General features: G+C 43.8%; 1 protein-coding gene across 1 annotated transcript in view; it reads right to left on the bottom strand.

The window, feature by feature from the left end:
• Nucleotides 1–24295, bottom strand: part of COL2A1 (collagen type II alpha 1 chain) — a 95087-nt gene that overhangs the window by 5225 nt on the left and 65567 nt on the right. Inside the window, exons 35-50 of the mRNA XM_063119189.1 lie at nucleotides 24144–24197; nucleotides 20820–20873; nucleotides 19614–19667; nucleotides 18682–18735; nucleotides 18462–18569; nucleotides 17797–17850; nucleotides 15421–15474; nucleotides 13796–13957; nucleotides 13586–13693; nucleotides 8698–8805; nucleotides 6568–6621; nucleotides 5785–5892; nucleotides 4114–4167; nucleotides 2552–2659; nucleotides 1641–1694; nucleotides 83–190 (exon numbers count right to left, since the gene is read on the bottom strand). Coding sequence (XP_062975259.1) covers nucleotides 83–190; nucleotides 1641–1694; nucleotides 2552–2659; nucleotides 4114–4167; nucleotides 5785–5892; nucleotides 6568–6621; nucleotides 8698–8805; nucleotides 13586–13693; nucleotides 13796–13957; nucleotides 15421–15474; nucleotides 17797–17850; nucleotides 18462–18569; nucleotides 18682–18735; nucleotides 19614–19667; nucleotides 20820–20873; nucleotides 24144–24197 — 1296 coding nt within the window. The remainder of the gene's footprint in view (nucleotides 1–82; nucleotides 191–1640; nucleotides 1695–2551; nucleotides 2660–4113; nucleotides 4168–5784; nucleotides 5893–6567; nucleotides 6622–8697; nucleotides 8806–13585; nucleotides 13694–13795; nucleotides 13958–15420; nucleotides 15475–17796; nucleotides 17851–18461; nucleotides 18570–18681; nucleotides 18736–19613; nucleotides 19668–20819; nucleotides 20874–24143; nucleotides 24198–24295) is intronic.

Genomic DNA, 24295 nt, shown 5'->3' with positions numbered 1-24295 from the left:
AAGTCATACAAGTGAAGAGGAAGTGCCTAGGCATGGGATTCAGGGTCCTGTATTTGATTTGCATCTTTCTCCCGTTACTTACAGCAGAGCCAGTTTCTCCACTACGACCACGAGGACCAGGGGGACCGATAGGGCCAGGCATTCCGTTAGAGCCATCTTTGCCAGAGGGGCCAACAGGACCTGGGGGACCCTAGAAGAAGCCAAAAAATATGAGTGAGAACAGGCCGCCCACGAACGCTCACAAGCGTGCTATGAGCTTCTTGACAGAACCAGATAGGAAATGTATAAGCAGATGAATTACAGCGCTGCCGCAAACAAATCTGACAGTTCCCAAGCCCCCTGTCACAACAATGGAGCCCACATCTCTCTAGGCTGTACTTGCCATTTGACACATCATCTAGAGAAAGCCCTCTTCGGCTATTTGCCATCCAGGAACCATGATAATTCCAACAGCATTTCAAATCCTATCAGATCCAAACTAAAAGCCACTAGGTACAAATATATACACTGGGGTTTTCCCCCACTTGCAACATGAAAAGTAGAGTTCCTTCCCTAGATGTCTAGTCACTGAAACCACAAAACATGGTTAGCCATGTTAGTCTGTTGCAGCAAGAACAAACGTCACAAATGTGTATGCCATAAGAAAATGTGTTACAAAGCAATCTACAAAACAGCTGTACCCAAGGGGTTATATTGCATGTGGCAGAGTTCCCTGTCTGCTCGCAGAGAGGAGTTCTGCTGAGAATAGGACAACCCCATCCCTGAGATGGACCAGAAGACTCTGCAGGCATAACTCTACCATGTTAGGTTGGTGTGGGCATTTGGGGAGGGAAATATAACACCAAATCACCAGAGGAAAGGAAAAAACGGTATGCTGACCCCACGACAACTGCCCATCCAACTAGTGCAAACTGGTAAGGCCTTGGGAGCAATGGAAGATCTGCCACTTCACTCTCCCCCAACCCAGACTCCATTTAGGATTATTCCATTAGGCTTCACGGTGCCACAAGCCTCTTTGCTGTTAAAATCCCTTTGAAACAGAAAATGTTGAGAGCTGTTCTCCTCTCTGTTAAAGTTGCATCCCTCTAAATCAGCGGTTCTCAACCTGTGGGTCGGGACCCCTCTGGGGGTCGAACGACCCTTTCACAGGGGTCGCCTAAGACCATCAGAAAACACATATTTCCGATGGTCTTAGGAAACTGTATTGACTGAACTATGTCATGTATCATCTTTTGTATTATTAAAGCTATTGTTATGTATTATTTTCATTAGCAAACCATCCCATGACAATGGATTGTGTAGAGAAGAACGAAAATAATTTTATGGCTGGGGGTCACCACAACATGAGGAACTGTATTAAAGGGTCGCGGCATTAGGAAGGTTGAGAACCACTGCTCTAAATACATTCCCGTTCTCTCAAAACCAACCAGCCTCAAGAATTCAGGATCTAGGAATCTAGGGTTAATAATCCCAAATTCTGCCAACTGAAAAAAAGAAAAAGAAAAATCCCACAGCTCGCTGCACACTTGATGAACAAAAGGATTCATGCAGGAGACCCAAACACTGTTATGCTGTAGCTCTCTCGGCTTTTTCATCAAGGAAATGGACTTTTCTCATTGTATCGTGGAAATTGGACTTACCCTGGGACCAGAAGGACCAGCAGGACCAGCAGCGCCTTGATCTCCAGAAGTACCCTAGAAATGAAGGCACATAATCACATCTCAGTCCTTTCAAGTCTTCTCCACAGAAGGGCCCAAAGTATCCTTATCAAATAGTATATGTGTAGTCGGTAGAGAAAGGCTTCAAGGACACACCTCATCACATTGGTTTTCTACCTTTTCTTCTTCAGGAAGCCCTTTCTGCATCAACTAGTTTGGAATGGTCCCCTCTGAGTCTGCTGTGGAATCTCATTTCATATGTGAAGCCGTCCAGGTTTATTGGGCCTCATGACTGAACTGAGAGTCCCCTCTAGAACAGATCCCTGAAGTGGCATATTCCGGGGGAAGATTGGTAGTGGCGGACAAGCTGTCTCTCAGGGAAGCTTGTCGGTCATCACTGACCTTCTCATTGAGAAACCTCTGGTAAGCTTCCAAAGAACCCAAAGGGTTCTGTGGAACAGCCTTACTGGCTGTTTATTAAAACAAAAAGAGTGGGGAACCATTTTTAGTCTGAGGGACGAAGGCAAAAGGGGTTGGGCCGAAATTACAAAAAATAAATAAAACACCAACACTGGCTTAAAGCTCCACCAGTCACGAAGCCTTAGGAGAGGCATTTCAACATTTTAGAGCAGGTAAAAAACCCTGCGTCAACTGCTAGGAAACCACCAATGATCAGTGGTTGAAGGAAAGGGGTGGGACTAGGGAAAGGGTGTGTGGCCTGATTAGAACCCTAAGCCTGAAGTTCTCCATCCCTGTATTAAGATGTTCCTGAGGTAAAAGGTGATTCTTGTTCCTGCTACAATGGGTAAGGACAAAACTGGGACTCTTCCCAACCCCACGTCAAGCCTAGAAAATAAATTCATGTGCTGTGACATACTGAAACAAAAACTTACAGGAGGCCCAGGGAGACCCTGCAGGCCAGTGAATCCTCTGTGACCCTTCAGACCTCGCTCTCCTGCCTCGCCAGCTTCACCCTTGTCACCACGAGGACCTTGTGGACCCTAGAAGGAGAGAAAAGAAGCTGCACTCAGGACAACAGAAGCCTGGGGAAAGCTTGCCAATACAGTACAAGGTGCCTACAGTACACTGTTAGGGTGCCTGCATATCTGAACACTACTTGAAGAGCCATCTGTACAACAGGACATGGTAGCACCTACACTCACTCCTGCTTGGCCAGCATCTCTTGGCACAGTTGGTTGCTATGTTCTGAGGTCACAAAGGGCTTCTGTTACCCTTGCAAGTGACTCAGCTGCCTGCCCCTAAGCAAGGCCTTCTATGACATCAGAGACTCTGATTGCCTATGACTCAATTGGCCTGACATCTTGCAAGCCTTAGGATAGAGAGTTGACCAGTTATGGGGAGATCGGCACTTTTGCAAGTACAGACTGGTTGAGCTTGGAACCTGACAGAGAGAACACTGGATGCTTATAAGGTAGAGCAGAGGTGCTCTCTCTTCCTTTAAGGGTGAGGTGCTTCATAGAGGTAGCCAAAGGCCTCCCAAAGGCTGTGTCTCTCTCTATTACCCTCTAGAAATGGCATCAAGTTGTGCTGGGGAAGAATTGCTGTTTCACTCACTAGTGGAGGCAGTAAATAGAAGAGAAGTTCTTGAGGCTTTTACCTGACTCATCTAAGATATTTAGGGCCATACCTTCACAACTAGTTACTTCAGTTTTACATACCATTTATTCCTTTCTAATGCCTGTTCTATTAGGGGGAGTTTATGTGAGCAGGAAGCACCAGTAGATAGCAATCTTTAAATAATCCTACGCCACTCCTCAGATTAATTTGTGACAGAGCGGGAGATGCCTCTTATTGTTTCTGAGTATGCCTATGCTAGGGCAACTGCTCCCCTTTCTAGAAGGGAGAAGCAAAGAGGGCACTTGGAAATCTTCACAGTACTGAACTATGATTTTTCTTCCAGAGAAGAAGAGGGCAAAGTACTCCAGATCATGACGCAGGGACAGGCAACCTAATGCTCGCCAGATGTTTCGGACTACCACACCCATAATTTCTGACTGCCAAACATGCTGGCTGGAGCCTATGGCGGTTGTAGTCTGAAACATGTGGAAGGAACCTGGTTCCTGACCACTGAGAAGCAAGTGAGAAGACAACTGTTCTTGGATGACGCCCACATCCACACCCACAGAAGTACTTATTAATGTTTGCCGCTGCTCATGCGAATGTAATATTTTTGTTGAAATGGCAGATGATTATATTTTAAGAGCCAGACCTGCCTTGGGAATGGTCTCTGATACCCAAGGCAGACCCAATGACATGCATTGAAAACAACATTTGGAAACACACTGCCTTCTCTCTCTGGGCTGTACACACCAACGCTACTGGCTCCTGTCTTGGGGATGCGAAACCACACACACACACCCTTGGCTCTCAGTGAATTAAACAGCATCTATGGAAGCTCAGGCAAGATAAAGCTGGACAAAAGAAAAGTACTCACTGGCATGCCACGTGCACCTGCAGGCCCAGCAGGCCCCATTGGACCTTGACCACCCTGGAGAGAAAGACAAAGACAGGTTATCAGCTGACCCGGCACACTTTCCATCCACACTGAGATGACGTCGGAGGCTGTGGTCCTCAGAGCTGATCAACAGGACTTGGAGGTATGTATTCAATTGCACAGAGCTCTCCCCTACAAGGCCTGAATCAAACCACAATGCAGCTTAGGGGTAAATATGTATAGCAGGAAATATTTTTTAAAAAATAAATAAAAGAAAACAAGGACGGAAAGAGTTAAGAAGGGCCTTCCCTGCTCTTCTACTACAGATTACTACTCCTTCAATGGTATTTTATTTTTTAAAAAAATGTTGAGAAGAAAGGAACTTCACGTGACTGAGCATCACATGCAGTCTGGCTGAAACTGCAAAACCTGGAGGATCTAAAACATCTGGAGGAATAAAATTCAACTAATCCAAAGAGAGAAACCCCGCTTAACAATTCAGAGGACAATTCCAGCTTTCTTCCATAGCATTTCATTTAGAATTATGTTGCTGGATCAGACTAAATTCCATCTATTCCAGCTTTCTTTTCTAGCAGTTGCCAATGCCTACAGAATATGATGTATTTCTCCATTACTTCAAGGTCAATGAAACCAAACCTTCTACTATTGTTACTGCTATTCATACAAAAACTGTGATTAACATGTGATGAAATATTGGTGCCTACACTGCTTATTATAGAAGTAGAGAAAAACTATGGCAGACTCATATTGCAGCTCCCAGTAAGAAAAGGATGGCAGAATGATGATGGGATGTCTGAATATATGTGTTGTGTTTAGCATAGCCTTCCTCACACTGGTGCCCTCCAGATGTTTCGGACTACAACTCCAGTCATCCCTGACCAGCGGCTATGCTGGCGGTGGCTGATGAGGGTTGCAGATCAAGACATCTGGAGAGATCCAAGTTGTGGGAAGCTGATTCGGAGCAACATAAATGCAATGCCTAGGGAACACCTCAGAATTTCAGTGCTCTGGGCAATGCTGGAGAAGGAGTTGAAAGAGAGCCTCATTCATGCACATGTGGTGGCCATACAGATCTCTGCAGTCATTGTGGCAGGATCTAGTGAGAATTACAAACTGGAATATCCCTATAGACACACAATTGATCCCGCTTAATGGATAATGGAGGGAGGTAGAGGTCCTTGCATAGAAAGTGCTCATAATTAACTGATTGGTAGATGTGAAAATTGTTTCGCATAAGCAAGTGCCTTGGATCCAGAAGAACTGGGCTATAGAAGTTATGCAAACATTAATAGACCAAATACAGACTGCCCAAGGATGACTGAATAAAAGCAATTTTCTTGAGCAAAGGACTCCCTTCTTTCATGGATATCATTAAAAACAGGACAGGGAAAATACAGACATACACACAAAACACACACGCACGTTGCAAACTATTACTATGAACACACAGAAAACAATTATCACAATATGTAATCAATACTTATGAATGGATAGGCGGAAACTATGAGGGGATGCTATTCTTAGTATTGAATTTGTGGTATCTGCTTAGGTTAAAAACATTTAAGTGCTGCTCTAAAGCGCTCACAACTTCTTTCTTCTCTAAGAGAGAAGATCAAACCGCTGGCTGAGGGGTGGTTCCTGGATACTTACTGCTTCGCCTCTGTCTCCTTGTTTGCCAGTTGGACCAACAGGACCAGGAGAGCCGGGTGGGCCGGGAGCACCAGGACCACCAAGTGGGCCAGTCTCACCACGATCACCCTGTCCGGGGTACAAAGTTGGAAGTCTTAAATACCACATGTGCAAAGGATGGAGTGAGGGACAACAACCCAGTAGGTCTCTCCCCCATACCCTACTCCCCCATCTGGTTCCATGCTGTTACAGCAGATGTTAGAACTGAAGGAGCCATTTGGAAAGTATCCCAGAATAGTTTTGGGAAAGAGGCAGGAGACAACTTTGGTTGCCCAGCACTATCATGAACAAGTGCAGGGGAAACTACCTTTTCCCTGGGAGCCCAGAGATGTTGCCCAGTTCTGTGACACCCCTATCCATATGCTGTGACCATAATCGTTTAAATAGGGCCATTTACCCACATCGAATGTTCACAGTTTATTCTGCAACCTTTTTGTTGCATTGTTCAGATTTAATGGAAAGGGGATGAGGGGTGGAGTGTTAGAAGGGCTGCATGAGAAAATGGGGGTCAAGAGCAGGAAGATAGGGGCACAGAATGCAGACATGGATTATGCACTGAGCTAGATGGCTTTATGATCTCCTTACAGAGGTGACCTACTTAGTGGGCAATGAGGAAGTGGCATCTACTTTAGAAAAGAAACGGACCAAGTAAAAGAGGCATTGGACGGGGCCTGGAGTCCTTGAACCAATCATCTTCAAAGACATCAATGGTTAATGCACCTCTGGGATAGACAATTTACTTACCTTCACTCCAGGGGAACCATCTCTGCCTGGGGGGCCATCTGAACCAGGATTGCCCTGAGAATGAGAAGAATGGGAGGTGGTTATTCGTTAGGATCCAAGAAAGTGCTGGAATGCACCTTTCTGAGCGGGAAATAGCAACAATTTAGGAGTGGATCACACACTGCTCCCAAACCATTCCCAACTCATACTCTTCACTTAATGGCTGCCTCTACCCATGCACTTCTCCCAATCATGTATGTGCCCTGCCAATTTCCTTCTTGATTTGTCCCATTCACCTTCTTGTTTTGCAGGAAATTCACCCTCTGCTCCTAGCCGACTCCCTTGGAGGCCAAACTCTGGGATCAGGTTTGGTAGATGCTGGTTCACTCTTGTCGCTTTTAATCCTATATCAAAGAGCTCTTCAGAAGCTCCTGCTGCGGAACCAACCCTCAGCCCAAGCCCATTTAGTACCAGCTGGCCAAGGTGAGGAGATGATGGAGCTCACAACTGGAACAACTGTTACCCAATTTGCTAAGAAACCAGCCCCAGACTCTCTCCCAGCACTCCATGGTCCATTCCCCCAAATTCACTTCTTTTAAATGTTGCTTTTAAGCTCCTGCAGCTACAGCTATCCTTCACCTTCTTGAAAAATCCCACTCGTAAAAAAGGCCTCCCCACTACTCTGGAAGTCTGCTTTTTATTTATTTATTTAATTACATTTATATACCACCCCACAGCCAAAGCTCTCTGGGCAGGTCACAAAAGCTAAAAACAGTAAACATTAAAAATATACAAAATTTAAAAACCATCAGAGACATAAAAACAACAGTATAAAAACAGCAGCATCCATTTAAAACAACAATTCTGGGATCCATTAAAAAACAAACTTAGCGTCCAATGCCTTTAAATGCATGGGAGAAGAGGAAAGTCTTGACCTGGCGCCTGAAAGTGGCATCTACTTTAGAAAAGAAACGGAAAGTCTTGACCTGGCGCCATATTGGCGCCAGGCGAGCCTCATCGGGGAGATCATTCCACAGTCGGGGGGCCACCACTGAAAAGGCCCTCTCCCTTGCTGCCATCCTCCGAGCTTCCCTCAGAGTAGGCACTCGGAGGAGGACCTTAGATGTTGAGCGCACTGTACGGGTAGGTTCATGTCGGGAGAGGCGTTCCATCAGGTATTGTGATCCCAAGCCATGGCTAGTATGTGACACCATTTCTGGAAATGTTGCCATTATAGAAACAATGGGTTCCTTTTCATTGAGTGGTGAGGTGCAATTTCCAAGAATATAACAGTGATAGTTGCTTTAAAAGCAACTAGTTTTTTTGGAAGGCCACTTGGAGAAGAGTGTATGGGGTGGGGAGTGGGGGGGGGGAAGGTGAGCCAAGGATTTAATTGCACCTGTCCCCTCCAAATGTTCTGCTGACAAATCATGTTGCCACAGATGCTATCGATCCATGACCCTCTTTTCCTTTGAGGTTGGTAATGTGGGGAGAGGGCAGATTTAATTAATTTAATTAATTTACTTGTTACATTTCGATGCTGCCCAATAGACAAAGTTCTTCACAAAAATTAAACAAGCAGCAGGGTAAAGCAGAGGTCACTTGTTGACCTCTAAATTAAACTTTATTTGTGGCTACGCCTTAATCACACTTATGTGGAAAGGATTTCCACTAAAGGTTAAGAAGTAATTGTGTTTAGGGTTTTGGTATGAGAATGATAAATTTATTATACAGAACTCAGGGAGAACTATTTAGGATACATCTCAAAATGTATTTCTAAAATATTGGGCACAGTATGTGGCTGCTGTAAGCATGATGGGCTATAACCAAACCTAGCCATCAAATGATTTGGTATAATGGGAAATGTTATAAATATACTGAAAATGCCATAATGATTTTTCTTATTTATTTCATATCATTATGGGTTTGTTTTTGTTTTTTTAAATACCCTCAGTAATTTAAGTTCATTCCATTCTGGAGCATCAGAAAACATCCCCCCACCCAGTTCTTGTTTTCAGGCCCTTGAAAAAAACATTTAGTTGCTACCAAACTTCAGGCGTATAGATCTAGGCAGCAAGAGGCAACACACTGTATAAGAGATTTCCCCCTTTGCTTTCCAAGTCATGCATCTAACGCATTGTTTGTACTCACCTCACGCCCAGGCTCGCCAGAGGGACCAGTCAGACCTGGTGGACCAACGGGGCCAGGTGGGCCTCTGTCTCCAGGACCACCAGACGCTCCTTGCTTACCAGGCTCACCCTGGGGAACAATAACAAATCAGCTTAGTTTATTTATTTATTTATTTAATTACATTTATATACCGCCCCACAGCCGAAGCTCTCTGGGCGGTTTACGACATTTAAAAATAGTAAACATTAAAAGTATACAATTAAAACACACACACACACACACACACATAAAAAACAGTATAAAAACAGTATCCATTTAAAAACAACAATTGTGGGGTCCATTAAAAACAAACTTAACGTTGTTAAATGCTGTTAAAATGCTGTTAAAAATGCCTGGGAGAAGAGAAAAGTCTTGACCTGGCGCCGAAAAGATAACAATGTTGGCGCCAGGCGAGCCTCATCGGGGAGATCATTCCACAGTCGGGGGGCCACCACTGAAAAGGCCCCTCTCCCTTGTTGCCATCCTCCGAGCTTCCCTTGGAGTAGGCACTCGGAGGAGGGCCTTAGATGTTGAGCGCAGTGTACGGGTAGGTTCATGTCGGGAGAGGCGTTCCATCAGGTATTGTGGTCCCAAGCCATGGGAGAATAAGTTATAAGTTGAGAATAAGCCCTTCTATACAAGGCTGACATGGAGTGATTTTGACAGTTACCTAGGCAAAGTGAAAATGGAAGCCTTTTTTTAAATTGTAAGCACTGAGTGAAAACTATTCTCTGGTTTGCTCCTGTGTCATGATGACTAGAAACCTGTTTATCATCTTTATCATTTTTAAAGCTGCTGTGAATTGATAATGCGTACAATTACACTAGAGAATTCCATGAGGTACCACAATATGCTAAACACCAGAACCCTACCATTTGAGACCAATAAACTATACGGGGAGCTTGTCTTATGCTACTACATTTGCCAATAACCTCCTTAGCCCAGTGCTGCCAACTCTGAACGGCAGTAGTTCTCCATGTTAGGCTTTTTCCTAGTGGGACAAGCTGAATTCTTTTAACTGGAGTTGCCAGTGACTGAACTTCCATATTTGTAAAAACAAAACAAAAAACACTCTACACTGAGCTATGGTGCCTTTAATAAACTCCAATACTGCCACATGGGCCTGTTGAGGTAGAGTTTAAGCTTCGGGCAGATTATTATTATTATTATTATTATTATTATTATTATTATTATTATTATTATTTATTTATTTATATAGCACCATCAATGTACATGGTGCTGTACAGAGTAAAACAGTAAATAGCAAGACTCTGCCGCATAGGCTTACAATCTAATAAAATCATAGTAAAACAATAAGGAGGGGAAGAGAATGCAGGCACAGGGTCGGGTAAGCAGGCACAGGGTAGGGTAAAACTAACAGATCCTCTCTCCTCTGTGGATATCCTATTAGTCAGTTATTAGTGCCGACTATTATTGGAGCTAATTACTACTCGACTGGAATTATATACAGTTTCCTCCCCATTTCTTCCGTGCTACTGACCATTCCCTCAGACAGCAGCATTCCTTTGCCTTTCTCTTCTCTGCCTTGCTTGGGCTGTATCTTCCCATTGTCTCTGGGAGGGTGAAGCATTAATATAGCCCAAATCCTGTCAGAAACAGGCAAGGGGCTGCGCCTCCTTCAGCGAGCCCTGAGTATCCTTCTCATTCCCACCATTTGGTCAGTGGGCCACATCAGACATGCATAACTCATGCATCAGTCCCCATTTGGAGACAGTGGCCTTGTTCAGAAGATGCTTTAAACCATGGCTTTAACCACGGTGGTTAAGACAGAAAGCCAGGCCGTGTTCAGAAGACACCTTAAACTATGGCTTTAACCATGCTCAATGAGGCTTTCTGGCTTAACCACCAGAGTTAAAGCCATGGTTTAAGGTGTCTTCCGAATGGGGCCAATATCATACTTCATGTGGGGGAGCTGCTCATTTGTCAACCATGTGTCAAGTATTACTTAAATCTTCACTCTGGCCTTTTCTGATTGATCTCATGCATCTATTCTCTCCCATCGCCTTCCCTTATACGTTTCACTGTAGTTAGATTGTAAGCCTGGGAACAGGGCTTGTGTCCATTTTGTTTTATCTAATGTGCCTAGTTTTCAGGCAATCTTATATATAAATAAAAATGTTAATGTTCGTTTGTTCAAAATCTTAACTCTCCGAAAGTTCTTCACCGATTGCTTTGAAATTTTGACACAACGTTGCATTCGAATACGCGCGCGTTTTTATATACCTATATTATATAGATGTCACACGTGTGACAGGTAAAAACATGCTTTTTTAAAAAAAACAGCGTCATCTGTTGGACGTAAAAGGAACACATGCTGGTCAGGCTGGAAGATACATAAGCAGCAATGAAGCTGTATGGCGAATTCTTTCATTTCCCATACATGAACGAAGTCCAGCTGTTGTTCACTTAGCAGTACATCTAGAAAATGGACAACGCATTTATTTCACAGCTGCAAATGTGCAACAAATAGCCCTGAATCCACTGGCTACAATGTTAACTGCTTTCTTCACATTATGTCAAAATGATGCGTGCTTCGTTCCATGTAGAATTGCGTCGTGAACAAAATTACAACACGGGTGATCTTTTGTCATATGTGCAATCAAATATTCCTAAGCTAACGCTTGAGCAAAATGGCATTTACGATCAAATAATGCAAACTGTCAATAACGGGGTTGGAGAAATCTTCTTCTTAGATGCGCCAGGAGGAACTGGTAAAACGTTCCTAATTACATTGATTCTGGCAGCAATTCAATCCCAAAATGACATAGCCTTAGCTCTTGCATCGTCCGGAATAGCTGCGACATTGCTACCAGGTGGAAGAACTGCTCATTCCGCTTTGAAATTGCCATTGAACATGCAATTCATTGAAACTCCCACGTGCAACATTTCCAAAGCATCCGGCATGGGAAAAGTATTGCAAAAATGCAAACTTATTGTTTGGGATGAATGCACAATGGCGCACAAAAAATCGCTCGAGGCTCTTGATCGATCATTGCAAGATTTGCGTGGAAACATCAGACCATTTTGGAACGCATTAATATTGCTTGCAGGAGATTTCAGGCAAACATTACCTGTAATTCCTCGATCGACACCAGCGGACGAAATAAATGCTTCCCTGAAATACTCTACTTTGTGGCGACACGTAAAGACGTTAAAATTAACTACAAATATGCGTGTCCAGCTGCAAAACGATCGATCAGCTGAGATATTCTCACGTCAATTGCTGGAAATTGGGAACGGAAAGGTGCCGGTTGATCTGACCTCAGGACGAATTTCATTGCCTCATAACTTCTGCAATTTAGCGACGTCAAAAGAAGAATTGGTTCAAAAAGTATTTCCCAATATTCAAACCAATTATAAGAATCATGACTGGCTGAGTGAACGAGCTATTATGGCGGCCAAGAACAAAGACGTCTACGAACTTAACAATATTATTCAGTCTAACATTCAAAGCGAGGCAGTCACATACAAGTCCGTCGACACTGTTGTGGAAGCAGATGAAGCGGTTAATTATCCAACAGAATTTTTGAATTCACTCGATCTGCCAGGGATGCCACCGCACGTACTGCAATTGAAAATCGCCGTGCCAATTATCATGTTGCGAAATATCAACCAGCCGAAGCTTTGCAACGGCACGCGGCTTGTAGTAAAAAAAATACTAAGCAACGTCGTAGAAGCAACAATCTTGACAGGACCTTTCAAAGGTGAAGATGTCCTCATTCCTCACATTCCTATGATTCCAACGGATATGCCATTTCAATTTAAGAGATTGCAATTCGATTGGCGTTTGCAATCACCATCAACAAAGCTCAGGGCCAATCTTTAGAATTGTGCGGTTTAGATCTAGACACGGATTGGTTCTCACATGGACAATTCTATGTTGCGTGTTCTAGAGTCGGCAAACCAGACAATCTCTATATCTACACAGACAATGGAACAACTAAAAATATTGTATATCCACAAGCATTGTGAAATTAAACATATTAGAAACATCCACTTTGTCTTTTCTTTCTTTTCAATTTAACCAGACTGAGCCACAGCAACACGTGGCAGGGTACAGCTAGTTTAGAATATAGCCAGATTCTGCATCTTGGCTGGGATGGAATAACCCCACAAGGCCACAAACATCTTGCAAACAAGGCCTGTGTGATGTAACGGTTTGAGTGTTAGACTATGGCCCAGCAACGCGTGGCCGGGTACAGCTAGTTATATAATAAATAATAACAGCAGCAGCAACAAGAGGAGGAGGTTAAATCAAGACTTCTCTCTGATATATACATTTTTCATGCTGGGCTCAATATTCAAATGAAAGTGCTTTGAAACAAACAATTCCCTATGTTAATGAACCTTAAGGAGCAGCAGTCACTGCATTCAGTTATGCAGATGGGAAATAGGCCTCACTCTCTGCTGGTCTAGATCTTTTTACTACTTGATGCCCAAACATGGCAGCTCTTGTCAAAACATTTCCCTTTCCATACTTAGTAAGCGAAGAAGAACCAGTCATGCCATAAACTGCTCAAATTTTCCAATTCTCCTTGCATATTCAGTGTTACAAAATGTGACACTTTTTTGATACAGAATTCACAAAAGCCTCAATATACTGAATGTGGTAAATGAAGGTCCTACAGCTTTCAGCAGACAGTGATTTAAATACAAAAAGTTTTTAAAAATTAACTTGAAAGTGCTGAGCCTCCTGCAAAGTCAGCAAACCTTTCAGCGTTTAAAACATTGGCAGAAAACTCCAGGCACCTTGCAAATGCAAATCTTTGGGCAGCAGGGTGCCCTTGAACTTGGCTATGCATCTGCATGTCAACATTTTTTTCTGACTTTAACTCCCAAAATCACTTACAGAAGGACCAGGCAGACCAGGGAAGCCTCTCTCACCACGCTGACCAGGAAGACCAACAATGCCTCTCTGTCCAGCCAAACCTTGAGGTCCAGGTGGGCCATCAGCACCCTGCAGGGGGGAAAAGCGGAAGAGACGGGAGTTAATTTACAAAAGAAATAGCAGTCAGTCACAGTTCAATTGTGTATGCAAAAAGTCAGGGGGTATACATACAGGAGGGCCATCTTCTCCAGATTCTCCCTTCTCGCCTGGGGCACCAGCAGGGCCTTGCAAACCAGGATCACCAGCACGTCCAGTTGGGCCTCCATCACCACGAGCACCCTTGGGGCCATCTTTACCTGAAGCACCTGGTGCACCTGGGGGACCAGGATTGCCCTAGGAGGAAAACACAAAGACTAGATGACGGAAAGGATGTGTGACTTGAGTCGACGCTGGTTTGAAAATGGGAACGTGAAGATCTAACAAGACCCCAAAGATGGATACTCTGCATGAAAGCTAATACTGTTGTAAGGGAACACTAATCCATCTTGTCCAGAGAAGAATTGCTAACTGCTGTTTTGTGGGACATGATCGAATTCATTTGGCTGTAAGGTGAATTGGAATTGTTTTTTAAAAAAGAAAAGATAGTTTATCTGCACCATAAGTGGGGCTAAGCAAATCATGAGCATATTGAGGTTCTTCAAGTTCCTGAAGGAACACCTCTCCCCATATGCAATCCTGTGAAATGTAATCAAGAAAAGCCCTTCTCTGAGGCACCACACCACCTGAGATTAGGCAGGTGGCTTACAAGGAACAGGGCCTTGTTAGTGGTGTCCTGCTTGTTGAACTCCTTGCCTCAGCAGGCCTGCCAGACCTTCTCACTTCATTCATTCATTCAATATAGGTATCACCCAATAGCCAAAGCTCTCTGGGCAGTTCACAAAAATTAAATCCTGAAATAAATATGATATGCTGTTTCGGATTCTATATTGGCAGGCTGACCGCTGTGCTGTTTTAGAACCACTGGATTTGTTTCGATCTGGATACAGTTTTAGATTCTATTTTATTTGTATTGTGTCACTTCAAAAATGCCTGTGCCTATATTTTCCATGACTCCAGTATAACGGTTTTAGCAAGGCAAGCCATTTGATGTTTCCCCTCAACAGAATCTTAAGTAGAAAGTTTCCCTATACTGAGTCAGACCCTTGGTCCATCTAACCCAGTATTGTTAACACTGACTGGCAGCAACTCTCCAGGATTTCAGGCAGGATTCTTTTCTAACACTCCCTGGAGAAACCAGGGATTGAACCTGGAACCTTCTGAAGGCAAAGCAGTTGCTCAACTACTGAGTTACGGCCCCTCCCAAGTCTTATATTCACAACACAATCCTATACATGTCCATTTAATGGGGCTTACTTTCAGATAAATAAGTAAAGTATTGCAGTCAGTTACTCATCTTCTACCACGTCTAGATCCCTTTCCTCTGGAATGCTATCAAGTCAGTTATCTCTTATTATTTTTATGCATTTAGGGTGTTTCCCCCCTTTCTTCTTGAAGCACTTGGAATTTTCCTTTATCACATTTAAGCTGATTGATCGCAGCATAAGTGCCTGTTCCCCCCGCCAAATAATTTTGTATTGCAATCTTATCCCCTAAAAGTGAGTCCAATTATTCCCTGTTTTTGTTTCATGTACAAATGCACTTGTTATACGCTTATATACTTCAGGCCTTTACCCCCTCCTCTTCGATACATTAAAGCCAAGAAAGAGCCCTGCCTGTTTCCCACTTAATACCTCTTACCAAGTTGCTGATACTCCTAATTTTTTTTAAAAATCTGTGCTTATTGATGAAGAACTTACGTTGGGGCCTGGTGGTCCAACTCTTCCTGCTGCACCAGGGAATCCAGTTGCACCCTAGGAAGGAAGAATAAAGAAGAGTTATGAGCAGAGCGCTGGAGAGGCTGCAGTGGGTGGGTTGAGAAAAGGCACGTCCAGCTTCTTGGTGTGTTTTCATTCTGTTTCACTGAAGGCTAAACAAGGTTTCAAGATCTTGCTGAAACTTCACCCTGCTTGGAAAGTATCAGAAAAACTCTCAGGTAGGCTGATTATGGGAGTCCTTCTATTTCTTCCACATGCCTTGTGTCAATGTCCTGCTGGCAATTGGTACATGAATAGAGGGAAAGCGCAAATATGGTTTCCAATATGGGTGGTTTGGGTATTAGGATAGGGAACCCATCACCAACCTACTGTTTGCTTGTTGATTGCTGAGTCCATCAACAGACCACGATCTTAAATCTGAATTCTTAACTCATCATGCAACTATCACTCAGGCCAATGTTGCTCTAATTTGTGGTTCACCACAGCAGCCAGGAAATCCAAGTTTGTTAAAAGCATCAAGCGAGGCACTTGGCCCATAGTTGTGCAGGAGATTAGGCTGCAGGTAGCTAATCTCTAGCAGGCAATGCAAAACTTGCTGGTTCCCAGGAGAAATCAAGTAAGAAAGAGCCTTCCCTTATTTATTTATTTATTTATTTATTTATTTATTCATTCATTTATTTGTTTAATTTCCTGCCTTTTGCTCAATGCTGGGCCTTTTAAGCCACTCCACTTCAAACTGATTTGTATCTTCTAGGCCAAGGGTGGGGAACTCTAGCTCAGGGGGCCAAATCTGGCCCTCCTGGGGTCCCCAGAGTGCCCACACCCTGGTGGTTTCCTGACTTTTGTGCAATTCCCCCCCCACACACACACTTCTAATAGGTTGAAATGCCTCTCCTAAGGCTTTACTTTCTGGCAGTAAGAACTTTAAGCTACAAACTTCTGGTATTGTTTTGTATTTTTGGCCCCCACTCCTTTTGCCTTCAGCCTCGCCTACATCTGGAATGTGGCCCCTGCAAGCTTCACTGAAATTCAATCTGGCCCTGTTCTAGGCTGGTGTTCAAGGATGATGTAGTTAAGAAAACCTTCTGAAGACAAGAACTGATTACCAGCTTGACCTAAACTGTGATCCTATTCCCTTAGGAGGAGTTATAAGATACTGCCTTACAGTGAGTTAGCAGAGTACAATCTACACAAACTGGCAGAAACTTACAGCACAAGGCAGAGATCTTTCCCAACTATTCTATCTAAGAGCTTTTTAAGTTAAGGATGGGCCTGTTGAGGGCTACATTTCCCCGGGGGTAACCTGTCAGGGGCCAAATGTTGGCAGAGAGCAGGGCCAAAGTCAGTGGTGGGGAGGGCCAAAGCCAAACATGAGGCATCACCCCCTTTTCTCACTTTTGGTCACCCCCTTTTCTCTCCCCCACTCTTTCTACCCAAGCAGTGGACTGCCAGGGAAGGAGAGGTTCTGAACTGATCACATGCAGAGGGCGCTTGAAATTAGGCCAAGGGCTGCAAGTAGTTAAAAGGCCACAGGTTGCCCACCCCTGCTTTAAGTCGAGATATCAAGGGCTGGATCTGTGATCTTGTATAGGCAAAGCATGTGGTCTGTCACTGAGCAACAGCTCTTCCTCGTGTATATGGGAGACAACAGCCAGCTGGAGTATCTACAGCGGGGTGTAGAAACTTTTTTGTCTTGCGTCCACCTTACCAGTTTTAAATTGGCCAATTGGCCAGAGTGACTCCAAAGAGGGATTATTATTATTATTATTATTATTATTATTATTATTATTATTATTTGTATCCCGCCTTTATGGGGAGCTGAAAAGCAGGTATAAACCATCCTTTTAAGCTAATGAACGCTGCCCATATCTCTCACAAAACCCCACCTGCTTGACATAACCCCCAAAACATTAGAGTGAGACCAAATGTATACAAACGATGGGGTAGTTTTAAAGTTATCAGATTAAAAAGGGTGGAGGAGCAGGCTGAGGTTCCCTGCCACTAGTCTTCAAATAGAAGTGTACAGCCAAGTGAAGTTCTTATAGACTTCCACTCTCCAAGGTGCTGAAAAGTACAAGTCACCCTGGTCGAATCTGGTGCCCTCCCGATGCACTCCCATGCTGGCTGCAAATGACAGGATTTGCAGTCCAACACATCTGGAGGACACCGGGTTGGGGAAGGCTGGTTCAAAACATCACTTAAACCAAATTATCTTTTAACCATTGTGTCCTATCACACAGTTATCAGTAAGGATAGAAAAACCTAAGACCAGAGGTGCCTGTAAGGGAAGGACATCGCCCAAGATAACACCATGTCCCTGGCTGCAAGAAGAATGCAAATTATTCACAAAATACTTACTGGGGGTCCCTGTGCACCACGTGCTCCCTTTGGACCATTCACACCAGTTGGACCCTGCAGAGAGAGAGAGACAATAAAAACGGGTTGGATGGAGGTAAGGATGAATCTTCTCAATGTGCATCTGTCAATGTAGTACAGATTTAAGAGAAGCAGCCAGAGTGCCTCCAGCCCCAGCATCCTTCCTGCTCTCTTTCAGTGTCTACTGCTTGCCATTCCTTTGCATGATGCTAACCTGGCCAATTTTGTGTGTATGGGTGCATTGTGCATAGTAAAAGGCAGTAAAAGTTGTCGTAAGGCACTTTGTACACTGAAAAGTGCGACCTCCTACCTATTCTCATGCAGTGCATGAAAAGCCCAGCAACTAGTCCTTAGAATTACACTTCCTTTGTACCCTTGCTCATAGAAGTTAAGAGATCTGCCTTCCATGACTTTGCCTAGTCCAACTTGACTAATGACTAAGGGGGAGAAAGCCAATTCCATATGAATGAGAATCTGCTCCAATATCTTCCCTCTGTAAGGTTTAGCCTCAACACAGATTCCAAGCATGGTGCCCACCCCTTGTTTCAAAGAGGCAGCATCTCCCCTCCAGCATCTACAAGAATCCTCACCTAGATGTTGCTAGTCATTGGCTTCCAGCCTAAGATGAGGAATTAAGATTTACTGACCTGTGGGCCAGGAGCACCAGATGGACCTTGTGGGCCTGGGGCCCCAGCGTCTCCTTTCTGGCCAGATTCGCCTTGCTCTCCTTTAGTACCAGGTTGGCCATCAGCACCCTGCATTGAGGAGGAAAGCAAAAGAGTCCACAATGAGAGGAATCCAGGGTTATGAGAGCATGTCACAAAGGAAAAGGGGTGTAAGGATCTGGAAATATCAGGCAGTACTCACAGGAGGGCCAGCAAATCCAGCAGGGCCTGGAGCACCAGGTTCACCACGGTCACCCTGAAACAGAAACAGCCATTAGCCACAGCAAGGAAGAGAGAACTAAAGAGATCCCACCTACCCAGTCCTCTGCCAGGAATGTCCAATTTCTGCATTGTCAGGGTCAGTTCTGTTCTCTAGACATCATTAGTTCAGGGGCTAGAACTCCCCACCACTCCCAGATATAGTTGGATCTATAATAAAGTCCTTCTGCTCAGTGTGAGGTCATTGACTGGGAACCCTAGGAATAAAGGTGCTTCCCAAGATACCCTCAAGAGAAAGACTGCTAGTGGTACTTTGCCCTTGCAGGAAGGTTCATGGGGCAGCATTGCAATAAACTGTATATTAAATATTCATGGGTATCCATTGCTTCTTTTCCTTACAAGATAACTTGAGGTAGGGGCACTATGAGAAAGACAAAGTTACTTCAGCAGCCTGATTCAGCCTGCAGACCACGAAGTGCCATTCCCTGCCCTATGTGAAAAGTGCCACAACCTTACAATGTATAGCATAGTAAGGCCCAGTCCTTCCAGTAATGAGAACTGCCTTCTCATGCCAGTTAGCAATAATAGAAGGTCAAAGATTCATAAATATCAAATAGTACTCATTTATTAGAAAGAATGAGACTCCAGCTAAACCAGATAAATCTCCAATGGCCTTTGCTAGATGCCAGTCAAAGCACTAAGGTGATCTCTACACAACCAGAGCAGCACACGTCCCCCACCAGTGTGAAAACAATCCCCAGGAAGGTGTGTGCCTGATTCCCCCTATGTTATTCACAGAAGTTCCATGATTTCCTTGTTAAGATTCCAAAGATTCTACAGGCCAAGCTGGAACTCTCCCCTCCCCTGAATTCCAAAGTACTTCTTCAGAAGAATTCATACTTATATCAAACTTACGGGGGCACCACGAGTACCAGCAGCACCAGATGGGCCGGGAAGGCCAGATTCACCCTGGAGGAAGAGAAAGGAGAAAAGTGAGGCAGTCAGGTCTCTGGTTCATAATTTGGAGCTGAGGTAAAGGGGCAGAGATTTGACTGAAATGAAGTCTCCTGGAGATGGAGGATACCCTCCGCTATTGCTAGTGGAACTAGCTTAGAATAACAGGTGGGATTAATATGTTGGTGGGATGAAGTGTTCTGGTACTACATGGAAGATGAGACTGCACAATTACTATTTTACTATTATATATAAAGCACCTAAACAGTCTAAACAGTCTAAACAGTCTAAACAGTCTAAACAGTCTAAACATTGAAAAACAAGCACTTAGCAAGGAGCTGGACTTGATGGCCTTTTAGGCCCCTTCCAACTCTACTATTCTATGATTCTAAGACAGTCCCTGCCCTCAGACTTATAGTAAAATATTTGGGGTACCAGGTTATGAAGCCCTGGGTGAAACATATATTATCTTATTCATTTTAACACTTCAAAACCCTTCCCACTGTGCTACAGCTCCTCCAGCATTCCCAAGCGTCTCCAATCTGCCCTTTTCCAATAAACATGAGCATAGGACATATCTGTACTCTAAATGTATACTGGTTTATATATACACCAGTTTAACTGACATCTTTGGAATTGAAGGTTAAAGGAAGTGCTGATAATTCTGTTAGACTCCTATTACAGAACTACAATCCCCAGGTTTACCTTGGGCAGGGGTGGCCTGAAGATAGATCAGGAGGTACTGATAGACCTCTGAGTGATTTGCAGTAGATCAGCAATGATTCCCCATTAGCTAACAACAACAATGGCTGAAAAGCCTTTCCCTCCTAAAGAATGCTTAGGGGGAAGCAGGTGTGGATTTTTGTATGAAAGGACTTGCAAGCTTCGATCTGGTATTGATCAGAAATTCCTGAGCTGAGCATGTGCTCAAGGGCACCCTGTTCCTTAGTTCTCAGCATATGTCTGCCCATCTGAGCCACTATTTTGCACCTGAAACTAGTTGGTTGATCCCAGCATTCTAGTAAGAAACAAAGTAGATCCCATCCCTGCCCTAGGGAGAAGAAGTTCCTATTAGATCAGTAAAAAAATATTCACAGGACTTACATGCTGAGTCTGCCTGTCACACGACTCAAACAAATATAACCAACATAAAACAGGCTTTCTTACCTTCTCTCCATTGGCACCACCAGGACCAGGAGGACCAATGGGACCAGTCAAACCCTGGCAAAAGGAAAGATAAGGCGTAGGTGTGCTGGTGAAAAACACGTGTTTCCCATTTGTATGCTTTGTTGGAAGTTACAGAATAAGGCATAGTGTTTCCGAAACTTTCTATACTTGGGGTACAAGTGTTTTCCCCGCCTCTAGATTAAAATTGGAAGATTTATATATGTTTTCTTGGTCAGCTGTCAGAACAATGGCCAGGCATTCTCATTGCAACTGCAAGATAGCCCAGTTAGTATTCCCCGTTGGTGTCCTAACCTGCCCTTTGCCAGTTCAGTCAGGGCTAAGGAATGCAGGGGGGGATGTTTATTCCATAGGGTGTAGAGGGAGGGGGGTTGATCCCGGACCTACCTGTTTCCAAGATCGTCCCTGGCCATCTAAAAGGAAGTGTGATGTCCTATCAGGAAAAAGGGCCGTTGCATTGTTGCGGCCATTTTTTTTTAAAAAAAAAGGCAGGAGCTGCAGCACACTTGCACTCCAATGAAAAAGTAAAAACAAAAAATAAAAAAACCCACTCCCCCCGCCCCGATGTCCGTGGACTCCTCCCAGCCCAGCTCCTTCTCTCTGCTGACCTCCACTACTCGCAGGAAGGAGGGAAGAAGCTGGGATGGGCACCACACCACCCGCGATCCTCGGGATCATCCCAGGATTGTGGGAAAAACTGGGGGGAAAGTGGTCCCAGAAATCCCAGGGAAATGGAGGGATCATCCCTCCCTGCTCCTAGGATCCCCTGTGTGTCACGTGGATGCCCAGGGACAATCCAGATATGAGGCATGGTGTAGACATGCCCAGGGTCATGCTTTCTCAGCAATGGTGATGCGTTTGGAATTCTACTGTGCTTGCCTCCTCTTGCAGAGGCAGTATTAGGGAACGCTGGTGCATCCTTACTCCCTCTCTCAGGATGATGTAACTGCCCATATACTGGCAGAGTGGGCACATCCTTGGTTTAAGGAGCACAAAGTGGTGGTTGCATCCAGCATGGTAGCTTCATTTTAAAGGCATAATTCAGCTCTTTTTACAGCATACAGTCTGGAGACCACTGAATTATCAGCACGAGAAACTTCGCCTGTAATGGCCTTTCCATTAGTTAGTTCAGAGAGGAACAAGCATTTTGAGATATAAAATGTTAAGTAAAAAAAATACTGTGGTTTGTTCCTCCACCATGAATACCAGGTATCTACATACATGCAATGCAGATGTCTGTAATTAACCATAGTTTCCCATTTCAGCCAAACTAGGAAACTATGGTCAACTGCTTCAGAACAAGCCAGGATCCTAAACCAAGTTCAAACCAAGGTTTAGGATCCTGGCCTATTTTGAAGCTGACACCCATGGAAAACTATAGATATTTCTGCATTATATTCAGGCACACCATAAAGAGAGGAATAAAGTGTGTGTGTGTGTGTGTGTGTGTGTGTGTGTAGCGGGGACGTTTCAGCCATTTCTTGGCTTATGAAGCCATCCAAACCCAGCTAATAGCCCCCTCCTACCTGTCCACTTCAGAAATCTCCCTTGTGCCCTGCAACAATGCTTTGCTGCCTGCAGCAATTTCCTGACAGCCATTTTATCACAAAGTTCATCATGCCAATAAATAACATTTGAATGAAGTTATATTTACCACTATAAACCTGGTCTTTTTCTGCCTAACAGCTGTGGGTCACTAGTAGTTATTACTTAAAGGTTTTCATTGGCATAAATCCAAGCAGAGCTATGCATGTATAAGCATATTGATTTCAATGAACTTAAACATGCCTAACTATGTAGGAATTATAACCCCTTTTTTTTCTAGCTGATTGTGCCCAGATTGACTCAAGGGCCATCTTTTTCTTTGAGGATGCGCATTTCTGCTGGCATTTCTACATCAAGAATGCTGGAAAAATCTGATCACACTCAGTTCAGAGGTGCAGTAGGATTACTTGCCTCCAGTAAAGATTGATTGGAAGGAGACAAGGCCAGAGCAGTCCATCATGTAGAGATGCAGCAGACAGACTCCTCTGTGGGTGGGTACTTCAGACTTACAGGAACCATTCATGATTTGATCAATTCATTTCTCATAGCACACTTGCAGTTCACTTATAGATCTGGCACAAAGTCTGGAATGATGAACTTAAGTGGGACCTGCAACAAAATGCTGCAGCGTTGAAGAGCAGTGCTCCAATTCAAGGCTCCATTGTGGAGTAGGAGGCATATAGTCCTGCTCAGGCCTCATGGGGTTAGGGTTAAAAGAGGTTTCAGGAGAAGGAAAGGGGAAAAGGACACCTTTTTCTTTCTTTCCTGCTTTCCTGAAGCCTTTTCTTGCTGTGCTACATAAGTGTCTGCCAACCTGGAATCCCAGCATTTTTTATCTATATAACGGGAATAGGGGAAGGAGGATTCTGGAGAATGGGAAAAGGCAAAGGTGTTCTTTTACGTTTCCATCCTCCTGTATTCCCTGAAGCTAATCCTCCCTTCCAGGATATTTAATATAAGCCAACCTTCCCTTCTAGGTTGTTGCCAGGATGTTTGGTTTTTTTTTAAAAAAAACTTTTTCATTTAATTTACAAATGTTTATACTTCTGCATATAACTCCCCTGGGTATGTAGGAACTAATTTATTTTTAGATGACCCTGTTTCACTGCAAAACAGATAAGCAAACTGATTGTTTGCTCTTAGTGGGAAGATTAATTAGCTCACTATATCATCAGTGAATATTCATATAATTATCTGATCATTTATTTGACTTTCCTCTTACATTTTAATACCCAACCACAATAATATTAATACAGGAGTTGGCATCTAACAGTCATCTATTCTCACTCAAACCATATCACTTCAGTTCATAAACTATTTGATATGCACTGGACAGGACAATCCTAAAAGACGTCCCTGCTCTTTCTGAAGCTCATACAAGATGTGACAGGATGTCTCAACTTAAGACGTGTCTCAGTAAGAGGCTGGAACATCTGGCACTTCTTTATCAGTCCCTGGAAGTTTCTCTCTTTTAATAGTTTGAGAATATTCTGTAATTAAGCCGTTTTGGCTAAATCTCTCTTAGATTAATAGGTTTCAAGGTCTGGCTCCAACCAAAGTCCTATCTTGCCTTGATCATAGTTGTCCTATACTCCAGTCATTTTCTTCTCTTTTTAAAGAGAAGAAAAAACAAAGCAGGTAGGTAGGCAAGCAGCATATTCTCCCAGTGGAGGTGTGTTTCCCATAGTCCTCTGCTTGTTTCACTAAATAGGCTGTTTGCTGCCCTATGAGAGGAACAGTAAGGCTTCACTGCTAACTTACTCTGCCGCCATCTTTGCCAGGAGCGCCTTCTGGACCCTTCTCACCAATATCACCCTGTTGAAGGATAACAAAGAAAGAGGTTGATAATAAGTAGCCAATATTAACTGGTAATTCTGAGACCCCCCACCCTCTTAATTTACGATAACTACCCC

This window comes from Elgaria multicarinata, chromosome 3 (assembly GCF_023053635.1).
Source record: "Elgaria multicarinata webbii isolate HBS135686 ecotype San Diego chromosome 3, rElgMul1.1.pri, whole genome shotgun sequence".
Classification (NCBI taxonomy): Eukaryota; Metazoa; Chordata; class Lepidosauria; order Squamata; family Anguidae; genus Elgaria; species Elgaria multicarinata.
This window is presented reverse-complemented; position numbering and strand designations above follow the sequence as displayed.